A 24543-nucleotide genomic window follows, 5' to 3' on the forward strand; every position below is an offset into this window, starting at 1 on the left:
TTTCAAGCAGGGAGTATTATAATGGAAAGTATAAAGAGAAAGCAAAGGGCAAGACCAGAGTGATTTGATAGCAAGAATGTTAAAAGGCAGGAACTTTAGGTGGAAGATAGCTGTTGAAAAATTGAAAAGTCCAGTCTCCTGTTCGCTGTCAGATCTTCTCAATAACCTTCACCAGACAATGTCCACATGTTTGAAAGGTACTCTCCATCACTGAGGGCGAAAAACTGGCTTGTTAAAAAATCAGTACTGGAAGCCACTGACAACAGTATTGGACAAACTGAGAAGACTTGCGCTCAAATCACTCTAATATAACCATGAACACTCTCTCTCTCTTTCTCTTTCAAACTAACTTACCTCACAGAGTTGTCGGGAGCATAAAAGGGAAGGGGGGAGGCCCATGTACACCATAGTGAACATGTTGGTAGAAGGGAGAGTTACAAAGAGTTTGTGTGAGATAGCGCAACACAAGATTATGCTTTGATCTTGAAGGCTTAGGTAGTAAATACACGGATGTTCACAGGGACAAAGGAAGACAGTTCATAGTGTGGAAAACATTATCCATTTCAAAGGCTTTTTAAATCTTGGAAACACAGAGACAGAGAGGTTCAGCTTACTGTCTTCCTTGGGAGTATGTCCCTTGAACACTGTGGGACCAGAGGTGGGATCCAGCAGGTTCTCACAGGTTCCCGAGAGTAGGTTACTAATTATTTGTGTGTGCCGCAGAGGCCATTAACGGTGATTTTGCCATGTGATTTTTGCCTTAGTTATGCCCCTCTTCTCAGCAGTAGCGCGCAGAACTTGAAGCAGTCTAGCAGGAGGTGCACCGGCGTGCGTGGCAGCCTGTGCCTGCGTGCATCTGCTTCCCCGCTTCAAGGACCCCCATGAAGGAGCACGCTCCTTGCCATACAGCCCCACCGTGAGTGTCCTACTCCCGGAATGCCCGGCCACGCCCCCGGAATGCCCTGCCCAGCCCCACTGGCGCTATGCCACAGTTTGAATCCCACCACCATGGGAACCTGTTACTAAAATTTTTGGATCCCACCACTGTGTGGGACTTACTTTTAAATAAACTTGCTTAGGATTGAGATTCATGGGTATTTTCTAGGTCACAGAGAAGAAGAATTTGCATGCGGACCTGGAAAAAATGTGTGTAATCAGCTCTATTTATGCTCACTTTCTCTTTCAATTAGGAGAGTTTCAAAATACTTGGCAGCGAAGGAAGGTATGTCATCCGGTTGGTTCCTCAAAACTTCTCTGGCAAGGCCTTCAAGCAGATTTGCGAATCCTCGAGGAATGCGTTGAGCGGTGTTGGAGAATGGAATAGACATTGTCTTTTAATAGGCTTCTACTGCACCTGCAGTTTCATTACAAAAGCAGAGAATGACTCATATCTGCAAAAAGCATACTTGTTCTACTGATATTTTATAATATCCTTGTTGTTTTAGCACACACAAATACAGCAAGTTTTACAGTTCAAGTTATGAAAGTCGTACTTCCTCCATCCCCAGTGCCATTCAATGAATCAAGTAAGAACACCACAATATCTAACAATAATGGGCAATGAAAACTTATGTGGGCAATGAAAGCTGCAAACTTTGCCATGCTCAGACTGCACAGCAAGTCTCTGCATTTTCAGAGGACTCCCCAAATATGCAGAAAAATATGATATCAGGAATTAATCCTGAAAAGGGGAAAGGGTGTGTGGGTGGGGGAACTAAATAGAATCCTGAATGAATGCCGAAGATCCCAGGTTCAATCTCTGGCAGGGGACAGTTTTTAAATTACAATGTTTTAACAATGACTTGTAAGCCATCTTAGGCTACAAGGAAAGGCAGGATATAAATATTATAAATATCTTCCTTTGTCTGATACCCTAGAGCAGTGGTTCTCAACCTTCCTCATGCCGCGACCCTTTAATACAGTTCATGTTGTGGTGACCCCCAACCCTAACATTTATCCATTTTACAGATGAACACTGATGCAGAGAGTCTTAGGGTCTCTGCATCAAAGACCCTGTGAAAGGGTCGTTCGACCCCTCTGCAAGGGTCCCGACTCATTATGGTTGAGAACTACCGGGACCTAGAGTAGTGATGGCGAATTTATGGCACGGAAAAAAAAAGCCAGAGGGGGCCCTCAGAGCCCTCTCTGTGGGCACGCACAAACAGAGTTCATCATGTGGGGGGGAAATTCCCCCCCCCCCCCCCCATCTAGGCTGGCCTGGGCCGCTGGGCTCGATTATTAGCATTAAACCTAAGACCTAGTTTTGGGGAAGCAGTATAGGTAACTCTGTTAAGTGCTGTTAAACCCCACTGAATTTCATGCAAAGAACTAAAGCACAATCCTTTACCTGGGAGTAAGCTCAGTTGCTGGCAATGTGGCTTGCTTCTGAGTAAACCCTCCTACGGTCGTGATTCACCCATTCGAAGAGTTGCATGGTTGCTTCAAAGCAAAGCCGCCAACTACTACCAAGCTTACTCTTGAGTAACGCACGCTTTGGAGCTAACCATTTTTTAAAAACTAAAACCTCAGTATTCAGATTAAATTGCCGTGTTGGCACTGTGCGATAAATAAGTGGGTTTTGGGTTGCCGTTTGGGCACTTGGTCTCAAAAAGGTTCACCATCACTGACCTAGAGAGTCCCTCCTAGTCACAGTAGATAGCACTGATTTTGAAAGACCAATGGCACACAGCTTAACGTGTCCACGTGTTCCTTCTTTCTGCCACTAAAAATAAGCTCTAGGAAATTAAGGACCCACAATTATAAGTTGTGGATTTCCAGATGGCAGAGTCAGGAAGCACATGAGTTAAAGTTGAGGTATCAGCACTAATCCTTTCTCCTTGTGAGAATCTACTAACAATACATTTGAATTCCCTTTGATACAGTCACAGTTTACATTTGCAGCTCCACGGAGGGAACAAGTGTGAATGTTTGTTTACATCTCTCATTACTCCTAATTAATATAATTAGAGGTACAAATATTTATGATTACTAATCACAAATTATACTAATTTGCCTTCTGTTCATGTGCTGTTGTTAGACCCTGGCTGGATTTTATTGGCTTTTTAATATGTATGCTTTTAAAAATAATTGTATGGCATTATTTTGCTTTGTGAACTGCTTTGAGCATGTCTGTTGTAGGCAGCATTTCTTTTCTTTCTTTTTCTCTTTCTTTTTTTTTTGCCATCAAGTCACAGCTGACTTATGGTTTTCAAGGCAAGAGACAAGAGGTTGTTTACCATTGTCTTCATACGTGTTTTCCTTGGTGGTCTCCCAGAGTGGGAAAAGTGTACTTGGAGAGCACAGAGAAGGGAAGTTGTAACATGTAAAATGAAGGAGTAATAGATGACTTGTAAAGGACATTTGCATGTAGAGAAAAAGTGATGCTCCTACTGTTATAAAGTATACAGTCAATAACAAATGCTAATGGTACAACCAACGTAAAAAGAACACACAAGAAATTTATTCCTTATGACTTGCTAGAGGTCACATGCAACAAATCTCATTCATGAAAAACACACAACATCCATAGGCCAATTTGGCTCTAATGTGCAAGAAAGCTTATGCCACCATTTGGTTTACACATGCAGCAAGATGTGGTAGGATTTAAAAAGGCAGAATTGAGAGTGTACCTCTTCAAGATGGGGATGTGCTAGCACATAAGAGACTCGCCACAAATAAAAGGCTAGTATGGAAGGTTTTTGGTTGCCATCCTCCAGGTGGAGCCTGGAAGTATCTTGGAATTACAGTGCCGCTGGAAAAAAATGGCTTCTTTGTCCAATCCCAGCCCGCCCCGGGCTCCCGCCCCACACAAATCTCGAGGTTCAGTTATCCCTCCCACATTGCTGGGGTTAGGGGAACAGTGCCCCTCCCCCCATCTGGAAATCTGTGTAAAGTTTTTTGGCCCTCCCTTCATGCCAGAGAAGAAGTGTGATTTTTTAAATTTTTATTTTAACTTTAAAAAAGAAATGGTGTGTATTTATGGTATTATTAAGACATTATACAACGCTATACATCTATATTATGCATTTCTGAGTTTCTAAACTTTTTCTGTGTCATCTGTGGCTTCTGCAAAACTCCGCAAAACTCCCATTTAAATCCTTATGCCAACCTGTCATATATAAAACCGTGTAGTGAAGTGGAAGCGATAACTGTATTTCCCAACCCACAGCTGGAGATCCTATGGGAGGGAGAAAGCTTCATTCCCTGCTGTTCTAGTTTTCCACTTGTAGAAGGTTTACATATAATGTGTATATATATGTGTGTGTGTGTGTGTGTGTATATATATATTCCCTGCTGTTCTAGTTTTCCACTTAAAGGTAGGGGTGTGTGTGTGTACGTACATATATATTTCCTGTTCTAGTTTTCCACTCGTGTGTGTGTGTAAACAGTGGAAAACTATTCCTCGCCTGCTCTTTCCAGGCTAGTATACTATCTCACTCTACTGCATTTGTAAACTTGGGAAGACTTTGAGGGGTTTGCAATTGAGACATTCTCCCTACGGCTAGGAAGCCCCGCCCCACTAATGTTGATGCCCCGCCCCTCCTTCCAAACAGTAGCTACACACACACACCCCTCTCTCTCTGTAGGCACCCTGGCTTTAGCAGCCCTCTCCAGGTTCCAGGACTGAAAACTTGACTGAGGAGTCAAAGAAGCGTAGCATCACAGAACGGCTCACCGCGTGTTTCTGCACTCCCGGATTCTTTGGCTGGGAGGATGTGGGAGAGATCAAAAGGTCCGATCTAGCCACAATTGGAGCTCCGCGGTTACCGGTTCCCTTAGCAACACGAATGCGACGGCAAACGAGAAGGGACAAACACGGCCGCTGTGGGCGGTTCTCCTGGAATCCTGCCTGTCAGCCAAAGTCCTTTTAACGCTGTCTATTGGCTGAAGGAGCTGCCAGTTTACTCGGAGTTGTCATTGTCTCAGCCTCGCTGCTATACTTTCGGTTTGTGTTTCGCTGCGGTGGAAGAGGAGGCGAGCGAGCCCCAGCCCTGATGTCCGAGCCGGGGAGTCCTTAAACGTGTCTTGACAGGGCCCGTTCGTTGGCTTCGCCCCCGGAGGTGCGCGAGGAAGCAGCCTGTAATAAAGAGCCGCGGCGACGTCACGAGCTAGGCCTCCTGCCAACCCCCCAGGGGCAGTAATATACGCCCATAGGCAGGTATTTAAGACAGTCCCTACAGATTCTGACTGAGAAAGAGAACGTCTGTCGTTGTGTTTAGTGCTGGACAGGCATTTGGGAGACCCAAGTTCAGTCCTCCACTCTGAAAACTTGCAGGGTGACCTTGGGTCAGTCACTTGCTCTTAGCTTATCCTACCTCCTAGGGTTGTTGTGAAGTTGAAATGGAGGCGAGGGAAACGAAGTAAGTGGCTTTGGGTCCCTGCTGGGGAGACAGGTGGAATATGAGCCAGCCCTACTCCCTAATGAAGACTGGATGCTGTCTTCTGCCAATTTATAAACTAGGAGGGCATTTGCTGTTTGGGTGTGTGGGGGGGAGTTGTCTTGGTGCCCATGGCGATGCATTTACTTGGGTGTGCCCGAGAAATGAGATGTATTCACACAATGTGCAAAGATTTCGCTTCTAAAGACTGTTTGAGAGTGAGCTGAAGCCCAATTTACTCTACATTGATCACTGTTTTGCTTAGATTTTTAAAAGTTGCCTCCTATGTGCCATAATCCCCCTTTTTGTTTTTGTAGCTTTTAATACATATACACCCACCTGATAGGTGTACACTTCATACATATAATGAAGTGTGTTCTGATTCAAGAAAGCTTATGATGAAATAAATGTTGCTATTGTTTAAGGAGCTGCTGGACTCTTGTTTTATTTTCCCAATTTACAATGTCATCCTATACATGTTTACTCAGAAGTAGATCCCACTTTATTTAACAGGGCTTACTATTAGAGTTGCAGCCTTATAACAAGTCTAGCAAGTCACTAAAAAAATTAGCAAGGCATAGTCCTAAGACCCAAAGAATCCCAATGCTTTTGTAGAAACAATATCTTGGGAAATAAGAACTTTTCGCACAAATCGCATGACAACAAAACACTTTAACATATATGAAATATCTATCTAGTACTGCTTGTATAATATGCAATAAGCATTTTTAAACCACACCTTTCCTACAGGTTTGGACCTGCCATAAGACCATAAAGAAGCTTGTCTCTTTAAGATGCTGTATGGTCAGGTTTTTAGTTCCCAGAACCATCTTGATTTACTTCCTGGCCTTGGATCTTCCTGTTCTCAGAGAAATTATGGCAGTTTGTCTGTTATTTCTGCTCACGTGGGTTTTGATGGCAGGTGAGTGGAGGATACAATTGCAGAAATCATTTGCTAAGGGGCGTATGTGTAGAGCAACCTGAAGAACCTTCCAGAATGGTTCACTTCCAGTCATGCTCAGCAACCTGCAGTTCATGTTTGTTTTCCTGTACATGCAACTTGAATACTCCTGATGGGAAGATACTTTTTGGAGGGAGGGGGTTCCAAAAAATTAACTGGAACACAATTAACTGCAAGACTGGATTTGAGACCATTCTGTATGTGTCTATAAATAGCCGAACAATTTAATTAAGCTTTGTGAGTTGTAATTTTGTCATTTCAGTTATTCGTGTAAGTTTTATTTAATCAATTTCTTTCTCCTTTCAGTTTGCTTCCTCTTTTTTGTTTCACATTACGATAAGTATCTAATTTGTTTTGCACCAGCTGGTTTCCCCCCTCCCTATTTTGTAAAGCTCTTTTAATAATTGCCTTCCACCAATTTTTCTTTCTTCGGTTTACTTTGGGTACCTGTCAGATTGGTTCAATTGTTCAGCTGGCTGGAAATTTTGTAGGGGTTGACTTGAAACAGAAAGAGAGGCAGTTATTAAACTGAATGCTTAAAAAGAACAGTGCCATTAGGCGAGAGACTTACCCATTCAGTTTTCGATTTTAAAAAAATTGACATGTTTTGTTTCTTATTTGTGTGCAGGTGAGTGTCTTATGTCAGCCTCTATTTACATTGTAGAAGTTAAAAAAAACCCTCACTGCTGCTATTTTATAGAGGAAATAATCTGGGTTTTGGACATGCTGAAAGTTTGCTTTTCCCCAGAAAAGCCGGGGTTTTTTGCAGTTTACAGCCAAAGTGACTGGCAATCGAATTGTTGATCACAATGAAATACTATTATTATTAAGGATGTAGTATTGTGATTAGTAGGGGTTTTAAAAATATAGTTTAAAAGATATAGTTTTAAAATATATTGTCGAAGACTTTCACGGCTGGATTTAACTGGTTGTGATGGGTTTTCTGGGCTGTGTGGCCGTGGTCTGGTAGATCTTATTCCTGACGTTTCGCCTGCATCTGTGGCTGGCATCTTCAGAGGTGTATCACAGAGAAAAGTCTGTTTCACACTGTGTCTAGTGAGAAGGGAAAGTTTAGTGGGGTATATTGTCCATGTCCCAGGGTGAGGAACCAATTAGTAAGTGTTTGGGTAGAACTTGCTATGCAAAAGTGTGGTTGAGTGCATTGTATTGCTGGTGGGGTTATCAGTCCATTTTTTAAGCACTGGTAGCCAAGCTTTGTAGATTTTCAGAATCTCTTCTTTCTTGTTGAAGTTGTCTTGGCATTTGTGAATTTCAATGTCCTCCCTGTCAGACTGCACAGGGAGGCCATTGAAATTCACAAACACCAAGACAACTTCAACAAACACCAAGACAACTTCAACCCTGCATGACACGGACTGCTCATACTTAGCTTACAGTCCACCCTTACCCTTAGATCTTGTTTACACACAGTGTCGCCCAGAGGTGTATTCCCCATACAGTATATGTGCTTCTCATTTTTATTACCCACATGTAGAGCTGTGCACATAATAATGTTTTACCTCCATCTAGTGATTTTTTTTACAATGTGGTCTCTGTATATACTACTTTGTTAGCATGCCTTGATTGTTGATTCAGTCTGTTATGTAAACTCATTATTATTTTATCCCTTTAAACAGACTTTAACAGTGGGAGGAAATCATTGCTCTGCCATGTATTAAATCACCTGATTATGCAAAAAAAAATTACCCTATGAATTTTAATTTACTTGAATGAATGCCCACTTAGTTTCAATATTTAACTTCAGTAAACTGGCTGTACTTTTTTGGAGTATAATCCTTTGCAGGTTCACTGCATATTATGTAGAAGTTTATAAATATGTATAGAAAATATCTATAAGCTTTTTTGTGTGTGTCAGTTCTTGATTGTTTATTTGACTTTCCCCTTGAAATGTGTGTTTGTGTGCTTGTATTTCTCCTGCAATGGAAGCTGATATGTGGCCTGGTTATCATGAGTTTTTTTTTAAAAATATTAAAAACATCCAAATTGAACTATCCAAATGCGTTCCTCTTCTCAGTGTCTTGCTTCCTAGCTAACCTCTTATAAACTGGCAGATATTTTTGCAGTGAGAAAGGACTAATGTTAGGTTGGCTTTGCTACATACAATACACAGCAAGATCATTCCAAGGAGGCCGCAGCTAGTAACAAGCGTTATGTCATTTTGTGTGTTCCAGATGCCAGATTTCGCTTTGCCTCCTACTTTGCTGACCACATGGTGCTACAGAAGGGTCCAGCTTGTGCAGTTTTATGGGGCTATGGAGAAGCTGGTGCAAATCTAACAGTGGTAGTTTACCAGGGCAATAAGATTGTTATGGAGAAAAAAGCACAGGCTGACGGTAATAAATTATCAAACGATGTGAACATGTTCTCCATCCAACACCTCTACCCAGAAAAGCACAGCTCAGTTGTGGCTGCCTCTGTCTTAGCTGAGGAGGTTGATGTGTTTCTTTCCAAACCATACTCATTACAGTTTTCTGCTCAAGAAGGTTGTCTGTACATAGCCATTTTTTTTGCTGTTTATACTGTGTTAAACTTTGGGCTAAGACATCCAAAGACATCCAAAGGACCAGCAGTGGCGTAGGAGGTTAAGAGCTCATGTATCTAATCTGGAGGAACTGGGTTTGATTCCCCGCTCTGCCGCTTGAGTTGTGGAGGCTTATCTGGGGAATTCAGATTAGCCTGTGCACTCCCACACACGCCAGCTGGGTGACCTTGGGCTAGTCACAGCTTCTCGGCAGTCTCTCAGCCCCACCTACCTCACAGGGTGTTTGTTGTGAGGGGGGAAGGGCAAGGAGATTGCCAGCCCCTTTGAGTCTCCTGCAGGAGAGAAAGGGGGGATATAAATCCAAACTCTTCTTCTTCTTCTTCTTTGGGAAAGGTGTTAGAGTCCTTGTTTAGCAGTACCATATCTGTGGTTTAGGTCTTCCTCCCCTCCTGTCCAGCTTGCCATTGAAATTCTCCTCAGAAACCTTGGTCTCGTGCCCCTCCCCACCCCCAACCACAGGTGAGACAGGTAGCAGCCAGAGGCTCATTCCGCACACGCAAAATAATGCACTTTCAAGCTGCTTTCACAACTGTTTTTGCCATTCCGCACAGCTTCAAAGAGCCCTGAAAGCAGCTTGAAAGTGCATTATTCTGCGTGTGCGGAATGAGCCAGAGCCAGGCCTTTTGCAGTGGTGACTCCTTGCCTGTGGAATTCCCACATCCTTCAGGTTTACCTGGTGCCTACCCTGTTCTCTTATGGGCACTGGGCCAAGACATTCCTTTTTACCCAGGCTTTTAACCAAAGGGACTGGTCTTTTAAAATGTTTTTTTGTAGCCTGCTTTTTACTGTAGGACTGTTTTACAAGGATTGTTTTAGCATGTTAATATTTTTATGTTTTTATGCTCTAAATGGGTTTTTAATAACTTGTTAATTTTAATGATTTTGTGCTGTTCCATGAGCTATCTTGTGTAGCTCTCTGGGGAAACAGCGTATATATTTAAAAATAAATAAATGGAAACCATGATGTTATGGACCCTATGCTTCAGTTTTCATATTCACGAGTCTCAGAAAAAAGCTGTTCTTGCCTTCCTTTCTGCTGTTCTGAAGGTGCTGGGAATCAAGCTTGGAGATAGTCATTGGGTAGCGGGGCAGGGTTCAAAAAGAGGGAGGCCATTTGAAAGAGGGATTGCTACATGTGGTGTGTATACTAATCCACTTTCATTTCCGGTAAACTGTTCTATTGGGTTTATGAATTGTTTCTAAAAACTTCCTAGCAGGGTCAGTGGAGAAGCCTTTGCTATCTCTTCATGTAACTCTAGCAACTGAATACCACCTATCAGTTGTTTCTGACTGAGGAAGAAGCCTGAATACTTGTTTTCAACCTTTTTTTCTGAAGTCTTTCAGATCTGGAAGGCAGTCCTGAATCCCATGCCCCAGGGTGGTCCTCATACCATTGAGGTACATCAGTTCTATAAAGGCAAGGATTCTAACATTACACTGCAAGATGTCTACTTTGGAGATGTCTGGCTGTGCAGCGGCCAGAGTAACATGGAGATGACAGTTGCTCAGGTGAGTCGTCTTTAGAGTGCAGTGGAGGTAGTGGGCAGTTTTTTAAACAGTTGAGTACTTGTTCAACTGTGTGTGGCTTGTGCAGTTGCAGCAGGTGTGTGAGAGAACTTTTGCACTTAAAAACTCAGAATCTCTTGCAGCAAAAAAGTAAAAGGAATGTTATGTTATTTTTTATTCCAACAATAGAATTTTGTATGCTGGACTCCCCCCCCCCCCCCACCCCACTTTGTCAGATGTGTGTCAATATATGGGTAGAGTATGACACATGTTTAGTGTTGCACAGTACTTTTAATGATGTATTGGATATTCCTTTATAGCTTCTTTCCTGATGTCTGATACACTGCCTGCATGTTTCAGTGTTTTTTTTTCTGTGAATATCATAGCCAAAATAATCTTCAGTTTTTCAGCTTTTGGTGGCTGTCACTCCTTTCTTATACTAGACTGCAAAACTATGTCTCCATAGTGCACAGCTGTGACAGTGTGAAACTGTAAACCCTCATCTATAACTTGTCCTTTGTACTTTAGTCTGTCATTTACATTTACTGGCCCAACAAAATACATACCTCACAGTAGAAATAATGCCACAAGAAGTCGTTCTGGAACAGGAAGATCATTACATGCCTAAAACTGGGAAAGCAAAGAAACAACTATTTCAGCCTTTCCTCGTGTGTTGCTTGGCAGCTTCTCCCCTCGTATTTAGTCTGAGGATGAATAGATCAAAAGAAAGAAGCAGAACTCGGCACATGGCATGATTTTTAGACTTGTGTGTGTGAAGTACCATCAAGGCACAGCTGACTTGCCGCAGCTCCCTTAGTGTTTTCAAGGCAAGAGACTTTTTGAGATGGTTTGCCATTGCTGTGTCTGCATCATGACCCTGGTATTCCCTGGAGTCTCCCGTCCAAATGCTAGATAGGACCAATCCTGCTTAGCTTCAGAGAACTAGTGAGATCAGGCTAGCTTTAGGGGCAGGAAAAACTGGGGAAGAGTGCCTCCTAAATCCCATAAGCAATGCAGATATTCCAAATGGGCTTGCTAGGGACACAGAGGAAACCTCGGCAGTTTTATTTCAGCATCTAACTCTGGGGGAAACTTATTTTAGCAGTGGTTTGGTTCTCCCTCTGTAGTCATCGTTCATGACTTAACACCCAAGAAAATAATTCATTTGTTTCTAACTTTTAAAATTATGATTTCAGTGGAATCTGTCCCATTTCTTAGATATTCAACGCTAGCAAGGAGCTTGCAGAGGCTTCACGCTTTCCGTATGTGCGTGTGTTCGCAGCTTCTCTGGCTATGTCTGAAGAGGAACTGCGGGATCTTCCCGATATTGATTTGCAGTGGTCTTTGCCAACAGCTGGTGAGAACTTTGAAAAATGAATGTTAAGAAAACCTTTTTGGTGAACTTGGTGGCGTCACGTTGACAAATGCTGTAGATTTTATGGTTTAGCTGGGGACTGGTTGCCATTAAAACATCATAACTGTTTTGTTTGATCTTTTTCAAGTTTTCAGTTGCTTGCAAATTTTAGTTGACCTCACCTCTGATTTGTCCATGCAAAATAAAAATTGGTTTCTGCATTGGTAGGATAGATCCGAGAGTATATGTGGATTGTTTCCTAATGCAAGAAGGCATTATCCGTGCCTGGTTCTGGTGGATTTTCCGGGCTGTGTGGCTGTGGTCTGGTGGCTCTTGTTCCTAATGTTTTGCCTGCATCTGTGGCTGGCTCCACCAGACCATGGCCATACAGCCCGGAAAACCAACTAAAACCAGTCGAATCCGGCTGTAAAAGCCTTCGACAATACATTATTTGTGCCATTCTAAACTGAGCTGTTTGCTTCTAAATTCATACACTTCAATGGACTTAGAAGGGTGATTCTGGATAGTACAGCAAGTCCCACTGCCCTTTCTGTTGACATCATATGCGGAATCAGAATGTTATTTACATGGTAAGTTACTACGGATGGCCCAGGCAAGCCCGATCTCATCAGATCTCAGAAGTTAAGAAGCCACCCCTTGTTAGAACTTGAATGGGAAACTTCCAAGGAAGACAACAGAAGACGCCAGGTGTACACTTGACTTACTTACAGTCACATGACTTATAAATGTCATGTTACTTTCCCAACTTTTAATTATTCTGATGGCTTGTTAAATTTTTTAATTATGTTTAATTTTATAATTGGAAATTAACAGAACAGAAAAAATAAACAGAACAAATCACAGTTGTAGTTGGTTCTAAAGATTAAGAAATAAAACCATGTTGTGCATATTATATAATAATCAAAGAATGATGACCAATATTAGCTATAATTAATAAAAATTCTAATAATCCAAAGTTTAATTTAATTAATTTAATTATTTTGACTTAATAGGCCGTCTCTTCCCTTTCGGGTTCGAGACAGCTTACAACATGATTGAAATACATACAAATAAACATCTAAAAACATCTTAAAAAAATTAAAACAGTCATTTCAACAGATCCAAGTGGCAGATGTCAAAAACAAACAGAGCTGTAAAAACAATTCTGTAAGATGCTTTCATAAAATGAAAATTATACTAAAATATCATTCCCATTTTCCTTAACAGGGTTAATCATTTATCTGTTTCCTTTTCAACCCTTTTTCAGTGTAGCGTATAACAAATATATCATCAAGGTTAATGAAAATGTATACACATCGTTTCAACAATGTCAGTCACTTCTCGCCATTATTCTTATTTTTTAAAAATTTCTCTGAAAAGAAAACTTGGGCCACGGGACCTTTGGTTACTTCTCAGCTGTGTGCTGGCTGTTTGGACGGTACCTGTATGAGACGCTGCAGTACCCCATAGGACTGGTAGAGTCCTCCTGGGGAGGGACCCCAATTGAAGCCTGGTCCTCTCAGAAGGCACTGCAGGAATGTGCTCTCTCAAAGGACCGCAAAAGGTAAGAAGAGCTGGTGGCAACAGATCCTGCTCCTCTCCTAAATGTTCCTTGATGGACTAGATGCCTTTCCGCTCTTCTGTGTGCAGACTGTTCTCTGACACCATCTCCCCATTGGGTTGCATTACACAAGTCGTCACACAGTTTACAGTGATGGGAAATCTGTAAGCTCACCACTGCATTTAGAATTAGAGTAACAGCTTCCATGAGCTGTATCTAGTTTAAAATTCTATGCAAGTTTGTTGCAGCAGGAACAAAAACAGTCCTGAAGACTAACAGTTTTATTGTGGTAGAAGCTTCTGTGGGTGAGAGTCTGTTTCATCTTATGCCTGACATGTCTGCTCAGTGAGCAGACAAAGATATGGCGACTGAAATGTTCCACTCCTTTAAGCAATTCTTAGTGCCCCAAGGTTCTTTTTGGGATTTCAGTGGCATCAACACACATTACTAAGCAAAAAACTACCAGACCACAGCCACACAGTCTGAAAACTCCTCAATAGCTGGTATATATACATATACATTGTTTGTATGTCAGTCTTTCACCTTATAATTCCCTCCCCTTAAAAAAGAAGCCTTTTTAAGAACAGTAGAAAACTGTGGATTGGAAAGAGATGTGTTGCTGAAGTCAGGATGGCCTCCTCAACTAGTTTTTCTGAAACAAGGCTGCAGACTTGTAGAATGAGTTTTTCAGAGCTTGTCCTTAGAAGGTTTATTTTTCATTAAATGTGAGACTGGTTTCAAAACACTCCCACTGCTCTATAAATATTGCCATCTGTTTTCACTCTTACTAAAGCATATCTCAAGGGTGCGTAGATACAGTGAGAACAATTAAATGTGGGTCAGATTTTGCCATAGCTAGAAAGTCTTAGATAACAGCAATGCTTGGCCAGCCTTGAGAACCAGAATAGCAACAGAAGGCAGTGATGTAACTTATGGTGTATAAAGCTGATCTTTGTACTTGCTGGCCCAAGTCAGATCACCTTATCTGTACAGAAAGCAATAATACAGTATTTTGTGATTTCTGAACTCTGCTTTTAGAGAGAACCCCAGCCATCAATGATCAAACAATATCTGTGTGCAGTATAACAAATCTAATGGATTTGTCACATTTTGTAGAGTCCCTGTCTCCTATCTTCATTCTGGCCCTAAAGAATACTCTGTGCTCTGGAATGCGATGATCCACCCTCTTCTCAATATGACCCTCCAAGGGGTTATTTGGTATCAAGGTATGTGGAGCCAGTGGAAGGACTAGGGGTGGCACCATCACACCTGTATTTGTTCCGTCTCATCCACTGTGTGCTTCTCCCAGGTGAAGCAAACACTTTAATGAACACCGATCTGTACAACTGCACGTTCCCGGCACTCATTGAAGACTGGCGGAAAGCTTTCCATGAAGGGTCAGTTGGGCAAACAGATCGATACTTCCCCTTCGGCTTTGTCCAGGTAACGGGCAAGGGCATGAAGGTGCAAATTCTGGGAATGGATATTTAGCGCTGGCAGACATGAGAGAATAAATACAGGAACACAGCATTTTAAAAAAACCAATGGCAACCAAAGGCTTGGTTAATACCCTAGGTCTTTGGGAGAGTCATGCCTTCTTGACACTTTGGACCATACTATGACGTTATTGGAGGGAGAACAGTTGTGGGACCTTCTCAACATCTACACCTCAGCACAACCTCTGCCTCCAGGGTCATGGCTGTAACTCTAGAACGGATGGTATGATTCTCACATTCCTGTTAGGAAATTGAGTCATCCTGGCATGACGGCAGGAAGCACAAGTATGAACAATGGGATTGTAGCCTAGAAGGGCTGTGCAACCCACTATTGCTGTTAGGGTTCACTTCTGCCTGTTGTCCCTGTGTTGCAGTTATCTACAGAGAGCCATGAAGATGTTAGTGACAGCTTTCCGCGTGTCCGATGGCATCAAACAGCGGACTATGGCTATGTCCCCAATAAGAAAATGCCCAATACTTTTATGGCCGTTGCCTTAGACCTCTGTGACAGTTCTTCTCCGTATGGCAGGTAAGGAAACCCCTTCTTCCTTTGCTTTAGATCAGGGGTCTGCAACCTGCGGCTCTCCAGATGTTCATGGACTACAATTCCCATGAGGCCCTGTCAGCATGGCCAATTGGCCATTCTAGCAGGGGTTGATGTGATTTGTAGTCCATTAACATCTGGAGAGCCGCAGGTTGCAGACCCCTGCTTTAGATTGTCCAGCCCTCCCAAGCAGCCATAACGATTCTGGAGCAGCCACTATATTCCATTCAGAATGGGTGTGGGAGAGAGGCACCCTGGTGATTCACTGTAAATGTATGAAAAGATATACAGAAAAATTGGGGATCGTTGAAGGGGGAAAACACCTTCTAAATATAAGAGCCTAACTTGAGGGTAGTTTCCTCCCTCATCCCGCTCCATCAGCCACTTCATTAGTGAATAATGGAATGGCAAAAAGAAGAGGAGACAAGCACGACCCAAGCTTGGAGGTGGCAACTTGTTGGCTGCTAGTAGAAAGAAGTTGGGGAGCTCAAGTTGTAGGTTTTAGTTGGCACCAAGCCTCCATGAGAGAGAAAGCGAGAGAACGACAGACACACTTCTCTCTCCCTCCCCGCCCCCCTTTGCAACTGGGAGGACTGGAAATGGAGTTTGACAAGTGAAAACCCAAGTATATGCTTTTCCTTGCTTTCTAGTATTCACCCCCGTGATAAACAGACTGTGGCCTATAGATTGCACCTTGGTGCTCTGGCAATGGCTTATGGTAAGGACAACCTAACCTTCCAAGGTCCATACCCTCAACAAGTGCAGGTGGATGTAGCCCTTAAGGTGCTGAATGTCACCTACAATCAAAATATCCAGCTCGACCACATGGACAGCAAGGTGTTTGAGGTAAGAGTTGGCAGGGGCCAGCTATTTATATCCGGTACTTCATGGGAACGGCACACAGTCCTACTGGCCACCATTCAGGGACCTCTGATCTGGATCCTGTGAGAAACAGACAGATTGCATTCAACACTTATAGCCATTCTGCAGTTCCCAAGGGACTTTGGTGGATGCTCTGGCAGCTGTATTGGTGTAAAGCTGATACAAGTTCATAGTGCTGGAAAGGGAATGTGTGGATCTGAAGAGCCTGGTTCAGATCCCTGGTGAGTTACAAAGCTGTGACATTTGGCAAACCTTACAAGGTTGCTCTGAGCCCATGCCGAGTATCTAAAAAGATCCCAGCTTCAGGCCATGGCATCTCTAGTAGATCTCTGGTAGTAGATGTTAGAGAAAGGTCTTTCCCTTCCTGAAATCCCGGAGCATTCTGAAAATACACATATTATGGTCCTTTATGTGTTTATTATAACTGTTGTTTTGTTTATTTATGTTTACTTCATATCCTGACTTCCTTCCCAGTGGAGACCCAGTGTGGCTTACATTGCTGTTCTCTCCTCTGTGTCATCCTCATAACAGCCCTGTGGGTAGGTGAGGCTGGGAGCGTGTGACTGGTCCAAGGTTACTCGGCAAGCTTCCATGACAGAGTGGGAAAACATATCTGGGTCTCCTAGATCCTAGTCCGACACTCTAATCCAGGTGTCTTCAAACTATGGCCCTCCAGATGTTCATAGCCTACAATTCCCATGAGCCCTACCACTTGGCCATGCTGGCAGGGGCTGATGGGAATTGTAGTCCATGAACATCTGGAGGGCCATAGTTTGAAGACCCCTACTCTAATCTCTACACCATACATTCCCCACCCGTGGCTTTTGTTCAATCCAAAGAAACCTCCAACACCAACTTTTCAATAAAAAATCAAAACATTCAGAGATTCAATCATAGGCCTCTTTATCATGTGTAGCTTGGTCTGAGCTATTCAGTGGCAGCAATTTCAGATCTCTGGACACCAAGCAGGTTTGAGTGAGTGTTCTGTATCTCTCTGGCAGGTGTGCTGCTCTGACCCAGCTCTGTGCCTGTGGAACCCAATACCTATCAGAACTGCCTCCTTCCGCACAGTGACTCTACACAACCTGACTTGCCCTGAAACAGTGACTGGCCTGCGCTATGCATGGACTGAGTGGCCTTGCGAGTACAAACAGTGTCCCCTTTATAACATGGAATCATTGCCTGCCCCTCCATTCATTTCATATTCTCGCAATAACTCTAATTGGGTTGTGGCATGAATGGTATCGGACTGATGAGTTCTAATTTTGTTCCTGCCCTGCGTGGCTGACTGATCCATGCAGAACCACTATTCTTACTGGCAATTTCTCTTGAAGTAGTACATTTTCAGTGCGATCATGAAGAAAAATCATGATACATGATACTTGCTCCCTTGCACATAGGGATGAACAGGTGGCTATTAAGAATTACTGTTTGCTATATTACGTGTCCCACCTTGCACCAGTCAGCATGAACAATCATACCAAATGCTGTAGTGAAACACTGTAGATCAGGTGTGCCTCTTATCAGCACATCCCATTCATCCCTGCACCATAACCCTCAAAAATGCATACTAGAAATAGAAGGAAATTGTAATCATTGGATCACTATGACGCTTTGATCTGTCTGCCTTCTCCCATGCCTATTTCATATTGAAAGAAGACTACTCGGATAAAATGCTTTATCTTCGACTGTGAAAGGATCTGGCTTAATAAAGCATGCCAAGTGAACTAAGATCTTCTGGTACCTGTATGGCACACCCACTGTGAGAGGCAAGCTTGTAGAGCAGGGGTATTGGCCATGCTGGTAGGGGCTGATGGGAATTGTAGTTCCTGAACATCTGGAGAGCCGCAGGTTCCCTACCCCTGTTGTAGAGCAAGGCCTTTCCTGTGGTAGCCCCAGATTATGGAACTCCTGCCTGAAAATGCTCACCCCGTTTGCTTTTGGTATTCTGGAATTTGATCAAGACACTTGTTTGGAAGGACATTTAATGGTTTTTCTCTAATGTTTAATCAATTCTGGGGGCTTTTGTTGGTATCTCTTCTATGATTTTTATTGACTGAGTTTTTAAAATCTTACCGGTATTCGCCGATATTTTATGAAGTGCAAGTATTATTGTTTTTATCAGAATAACTAAACATAAAGCACCTTTTTCTTTTGTACTGCAAGCTAATTTGTTTTTTTAAATAAATTTGGGATACAACCTGTTTTTAAAAATCAAAATGCAACATAATATTTTGTGACTGTGTTTGCTCTTTAGGAGATAGTTTTCAATTGTAGGGTTTTTTTGAGGGGGTCCATATACAGTGGAACCTCGGTTTTCATTGCCTTTGGTTTTCATTGCCTTCAGTTTCAGTTTTCATCGATTTTTTTCAGTGAAAAATGTGTCTCAGTTTTCATCGGTTTTCATCAAAGCTGTTGCAGGCTGTGTCTGCAACTTGTTTAATGACAATGTCTTGCCCCATTTCAGACAAATCTTAAAGAGGCGTCAGAAACAGACCTCTTTGGACAGCTTTCTGGTGCGACATTGGTCCACTGGCACTGAAGCTGGTCCTAGTGTTATTGTTTGTTACTGTTTTCAGCATTAAACACTATGTTGATGCCTGAGTACCACACAATAAAACACACGTAATGCCTTTTATGAAAACCAACCAAAACAACACAGAACAGATCTCCCTTTTCATCAAGCTCATCCCCCCCACCCCGGTCGTTTGTCAGGGTCCCCTATCCCTCCATTTCATGACCAGGGGGATGGGCCGGGGGTGGGGGGCTTCTGCAGAAAACTTCTGCTGCCGGGAAATTTAGCCAAATCCAACCTAGACTGTTCTGTGTCATGTTGGTTGGTCTTAATAAAAGAAGGTTACTCAATGTTTAATTCTGGAATTTGCTTTCAGTCACCACGGCTACCTGTAGCCTCTTCACGTCTGGATCCTTTAAGAAAATTAAATGCCAAGAACAACTCAGTTATGCTTGAACTAAGTTTCCTACTAAAAGCCTAATTTGTGTCACTGTGTTGTCTTCCTTACCAAGACAAGCACATTGCTTTGTTGCTGTTGCCACCAAAATCCCAACCCAGAGCTGAGAGCCATGACAGTTTCCCCAGCAGTGGAACAGTTACCGGTACTCTGTCTCTGCCACCCATGTGGAAATGACTCCTCTGTTTAGAGGAGCCACCAGCCAGCCTTTGCACTCCATCGTAATTGTTCCTATCATGCTAACCAGAGCAGAAAGGAGGAACAGCTTGCTCCTGTTGCTAAGGTCACTGGATTTCAGTGAATGCACAGAAGGCAAGATGTGTAAGGTGTTAAGTGGCCTTTCAGGAGCAGAGCCACATTTCAAGGACGACGTGATTTCTCCTCTGCATTCTGCTCCTGAGGTCATATTTAACCTTTTAAAAAAAATCTTTCTTCAGTGGCTCTAAAACCTTTATTAAATGAGGAATATCTGATATTTGAGTATCAGAGTCTTCACTGAATCATGGAGCTGATCATGAATACTGTGGAGAAATTGTACGGGTTAGCCAAACTGTGGCCATTTTGAAATAGGCTTGTTAACAGAAATGTGGTTCTCAAAAGAATCTTGTCCTTTCTGATCTTTTCTGGCCCTCCCCAGCTTGCTTGAGCTGAGGCGGAGTAGCCTTGTTAGCTGAAGGTCACAGCCCAGCTGCAAGATGTTTTCTAATGGCTAAATTCCAACAGGCCCTTTCAAGTATCTGCACCTGATAATGATTTCTCACTTAATTGGCACTAAAATGTGATTGGTTTGCTTGTGCCACCTGATTTGGCGTTTCTCTATAATTGTTCTTTCAATATTCAAAACTAACAACCTTTTTCCCTCCCGCTACCTCAGATATGACGAGGCTGCTATCTTGGCTAGCTAATGCGCAGTAGCGACTCTGTATTTTTTCCTTTGCTTTCTTCTTTTGAAATTAGGGCTGCACTGTACCATGGATTTTTTTTAACATCATCATTTTAATTTCAGCAATTAGCTTGATGCTATTGGCTTTATTCCAACCGACTCTATGTAGCTATTGCTCTTGTCATTTTGTTTGTTGAGCCTGAACTGTTACTTAATAAGTCTTGAAAGATATTTTGTGTGTGTGTGTGTGTGTGTGTGTTGTGTGCAAACCAAATCCTGACCCACGTTGGAAGGGTCCTCCACGAATACCTTCATTAAAAATATGTGAATGGCCAGGAAAGTTGTCATTTTTCTCGATTGAAAAACTGAATTTTGGGTAGTTCTTTGAAAAATTGTTATACAGCATTTCACTCATTCCAGATGTTTCAAGGTTAGTCTTTGCTCACCAAAATGTTTTCTCAAAACTATATAGTATGGTTTACATAATGAATCGATTGTATGGGCAGGCAACCTATCCTTGAAAGTATGCTTCTTGTTTAAATATAACTAACCAGTGTGGATTAGTGGTTAAGAGGGGCAGACTCTAACCTGGAAAACTAGGTCTGACTCCACACTTTATAAAAACCTTGGGTTCTCTCAGAACTTTCTCAGCCCACACAGAGGCAAGCAATGGCAAACCACCTCCAAACATCTCTTGCCTTGAAAACCCCTGTAGGGTTGCCATAATTTTGCTGTGACTTGACAACACACACAACTTTGTCCACAATTACAAAGCATGAGCATAATAGTGCTGAAAAAATTGGTAGCTTTAATACAGGCAGCCCTATCCAAACCCAAGACGGTGGCATGCGGGTGCCAGTAGGGTACTGCCCCACTGCCTCCAATGGAGTTTTCCGGTGGCCCTGAAACTCCCCCATCATTAGAAAGCCCCATAAGATTTAAAGAATATACGCCACCAAAAGGATGGCTTATGATATCCAAGGGCCAATGCACCACAACCACTGTCCCTAAAACATGGGAGGGAGCCAACATCGGCTCCGCCCCCTGGAACACCCTGGCCCACCTGCCCCTCATGCTGGCATCCAAACAGGAAGCCAGAGCAGCCCCTCTGTGGCCTGAACTTCTGGGTGTTGTGGCAGTGGGGCTGCCTTCTCCACCAGGGTAAGTCCCCCCGGGAGGGTAAATGTGCCGGCGAGAGGTCACACTGCTTCCAGGAGCCTTTTCAGCCCCTCCCCCCACCACTTTGGATGGGACTGTAAGCTTAACTCAATATTCAAATCTACTTCTAGTATGAAGACTAAGACTTAATAAGTCATGTTTTGTGTCCTAAAATGCTTTATGGTTGCTGTTTTTCCATGCTTTTCACATGTCAGAAACAACTATAGATAGTACAGGATGCAGCAGTTTGCAGCTTTCATTCTTTTCAGTAAGAACATAAGAACATAAGAACAAGCCAGCTGGATCAGACCAAAGTCCATCAGCTCTCTGCTACTCGCAGTGGCCCACCAGGTGCCTTTGGGAGCTCACATGTAGGATGTGAACGCAATGACCTTCTGCGGCTGTTGCTCCCGATCACCTGGTCTGTTAAGGCATTTGCAATCTCAGATCAAAGAGGATCAAGATTGGTAGCCATAAATCGACTTCTCCTCCATAAATCTGTCCAAGCCCCTTTTAAAGCTATCCAGGTTAGTGGCCATCACCACCTCCTGTGGCAGCATATTCCAAACACCAATCCCCCGTTGCGTGAAGAAGTGTTTCCTTTTATTAGTCCTAATTCTTCCCCCCAGCATTTTCAATGGATGCCCCCTGGTTCTAGTATTGTGAGAAAGAGAGAAAAATTTCTCTCTGTCAGCATTTTCTACCCCATGCATAATTTTATAGACTTCAATCATATCCCCCCTTAGCCGCCTCCTCTCCAAACTAAAGAGTCCCAAACGCTGCAGCCTCTCCTCACTTAGGGAAGGTGCTCCAGTCCCTCAATCATCCTTGTTGCCCTTCTCTGCACTTTTTCTATCTCCTCAATATCCTTTTTTTGAGATCTGGCTGACCAGAACTGGACACAATGCTCCAAGTGCGGTTGCACCACTGCTTTATATAAAGGCATGACGCGGCTTAATCTTTGCAGTTTTGTTATCAATTCCTTTCCCTAATGATCCCCAGCATAGAGTTTGCCTTTTTCACAGCTGCCATGCATTGAGTTGACATTCCCATGGAACTATCAACTAAAGCGCCTAAATCCCTTTCCTGGTCTGTGACTGATAGCACTGACCCCTGTAGCGTGTATGTGAAGTTTTAGTTTTTTTGCCCCTGTATTACATCACTTTACATTTTGCTACATTGAACTGCATTTGCCATTTCTGAGCCCACTCACCTAATTTATCAAGGTCCGGCTTGGAGCTCTTCGCAATCCTTTGTGGTTCTCACCACCCTACATAATTTGGTATCATCTGCAAACTTGGCCACCACGCTACCCACCCCTACTTCCAGGTCATTTATGAATAGGTTAAAGAGCACTGGTCCCAAAACGGATCCTTGGGGGACACCACTCCCGACATCTCTCCATTGTGAGAACTTCCCATTTACACCCACTCTTTGTTTCCTGTTTCTCAACCAGTTTTTAATCCATAGGAGGACTTCCCCTCTTATTCCTTCCCCTCTTATTCCTTCTTATATATCAGTAACTGATATATGTGAAATGGTGTTCGATGGCATTTATACTTTTTAAATTGACGATGTGCCAAATAATGACCAACCTACAGCAGAAGGCTGGGCAAAGAAAAAAAAAGAAAAATCAAAGGCAGTGAAAGAAATCTGCGTTTTTTATGCACATAAATTAGATTTCAACTTTTAAAAAATTGTGGGTTGTATTAAATGCCCCTTACATCTGTGTTCCATGTTCATTTTAAAATGAACATGTTAATCTACACATTCTCTTTTTCAGAAATCTAATGAACCACTATTCCATCCAGCAAATACCATCCTGTTCTTCTGATAGGTACTGGGTATTTAGCCTTTCATAACTACTCTTGCTCAGTGTTCTTAGAAGTACAGAGAGCGCACAGGGCAGAAGTCTTGAATTTCCTAATTGTTGCCCTGTCTAAGTAAGTATACATTCTCTCTAGTAAAAAGGCAGCTGGAATATTCTCCCAGCTAGTATAAAAACTCTAATTAAAAACAAAAACTACTATCAATTCTTTTCATCCTTGCAGCAACCAATTGGTAGACTTGCTTGATTGGAAAGCATATTGTTAGAAACTTGGCTTACATCACTGATTTAAATCTAATCCATTCTGTTTGGAAATCTGCACAGCTGAGAATGCACAATGTGGATTTAAGGACACTTCACATACAACGTCCAAAAAGGTCGGTATTCAAAATTCAAGGTAGCTTGGCATTATCTGTCCCATCCTCTCATGCAAACAAGCGAACAGAGAAACAAAACATCCTTAAAAACCACAGTAAGAGCTGCTCTGCAATTTGTGTGAGTTTGCATAATTTATTTCAGTTGTGTAAGTTAAGAGCCTTCGTCTATAAATTATTTATTCAAGAAATTGCCAGTTGAGTGTTTCTGGTTAGCCAAAGTTAACGATCCCCTTCTTGATATTAAAGGAATAAAATGATCTTATGGGACGTTTAAAAAAAATGCCTGGCATCTTGTTAAAAGCCATTAGTGAAAAGTTTATAAAATTTTTGGACGTATTCCACAGCAGGTATTGAGTTATAAACCAGCTGCACAGTAGAGCTCAGGGTGGAATGTGAATGAAGCTGTTGTAGCATTGGCCCGTCTGACTCAGTACTGTCCGCTCTGCCTGACAGCAACACATGAGTCTAGAGCAGAGAAAGGCTTTTCCTAATATCTACTACCTGAGAACCTTTATTTGCAGATGCAGAATTTGAACTCAGCACCTTCCTCATGCACAGGAAGAGCTTAACTATGGCTTTCCCCCTTTACAAACTGTCTCAGATGCTTTGACAATACATGTTTCAGATGCTGCTGTCTGCCAGTTTGCAGCAGTAAAGGGAACTGTTTTAAACCAATGAATGTGAAATTTGATATAACTTGAGAGAATTAAGAGAGAGAACTGCAAGCTAGACTTTTACCCACAGTTTAGAGTTATAATTTTCCCACCCTTCCATTCAACAGTCATGATGGACATTAAACAGGGAAATCCTGACCTCCATGAAAGGAAATCTGTACCTGCTGAACTTCTTGCAAGTAGCCATTAAATATACAAGACCACACCAAAATAACAATAATAATATGATGATAAAGTGACAGCCCTAACATTGTGAAAACATTGAACCCCAAACATAAAACCAGTATAAAAGCATTTGCCATCTCCCGCCCCTCTCTCTCACAGATACACAAAAGGTGGGTGAGTGGGATGGATGGATGGATGGATGGATGGATGGATGGATGGATGGATGGATGGATGGATGGAT

The 24543-nt window shown here is 42.6% G+C and overlaps 1 protein-coding gene across 6 annotated transcripts; it reads left to right on the plus strand.

Moving 5' to 3' along the window:
• The first annotated feature begins 4918 nt into the window (after window positions 1-4918).
• On the plus strand, window positions 4919-23501 carry SIAE (sialic acid acetylesterase). Of its 6 annotated transcripts, XR_007245905.1 has the most exons (12): window positions 4919-5158; window positions 6129-6300; window positions 8532-8693; window positions 10239-10411; window positions 11627-11765; window positions 13143-13326; window positions 14440-14549; window positions 14633-14766; window positions 15194-15348; window positions 16014-16209; window positions 23042-23201; window positions 23310-23501. XR_007245905.1 is itself a non-coding variant. In XM_048512678.1 (11 exons), exons 2-11 carry the CDS (start codon window positions 6180-6182, stop codon window positions 23090-23092), a joined length of 1425 nt encoding a protein of 474 aa, XP_048368635.1. In that variant the 5' UTR covers window positions 4919-5158; window positions 6129-6179; the 3' UTR covers window positions 23093-23221. The 6 variants fall into 6 exon arrangements, 5 of the variants coding, with proteins under 5 accessions (XP_048368635.1, XP_048368632.1, XP_048368633.1 ...); XM_048512678.1 differs by lacking the exon at window positions 23310-23501 and having other exon boundaries at window positions 23042-23221; XM_048512675.1 differs by lacking the exons at window positions 23042-23201; window positions 23310-23501 and adding an exon at window positions 17247-18429.
• The last annotated feature ends 1042 nt before the right edge of the window (window positions 23502-24543 follow it).

This window comes from Sphaerodactylus townsendi, linkage group LG12, assembly GCF_021028975.2.
Source record: "Sphaerodactylus townsendi isolate TG3544 linkage group LG12, MPM_Stown_v2.3, whole genome shotgun sequence".
Taxonomy (NCBI): domain Eukaryota; kingdom Metazoa; phylum Chordata; class Lepidosauria; order Squamata; family Sphaerodactylidae; genus Sphaerodactylus; species Sphaerodactylus townsendi.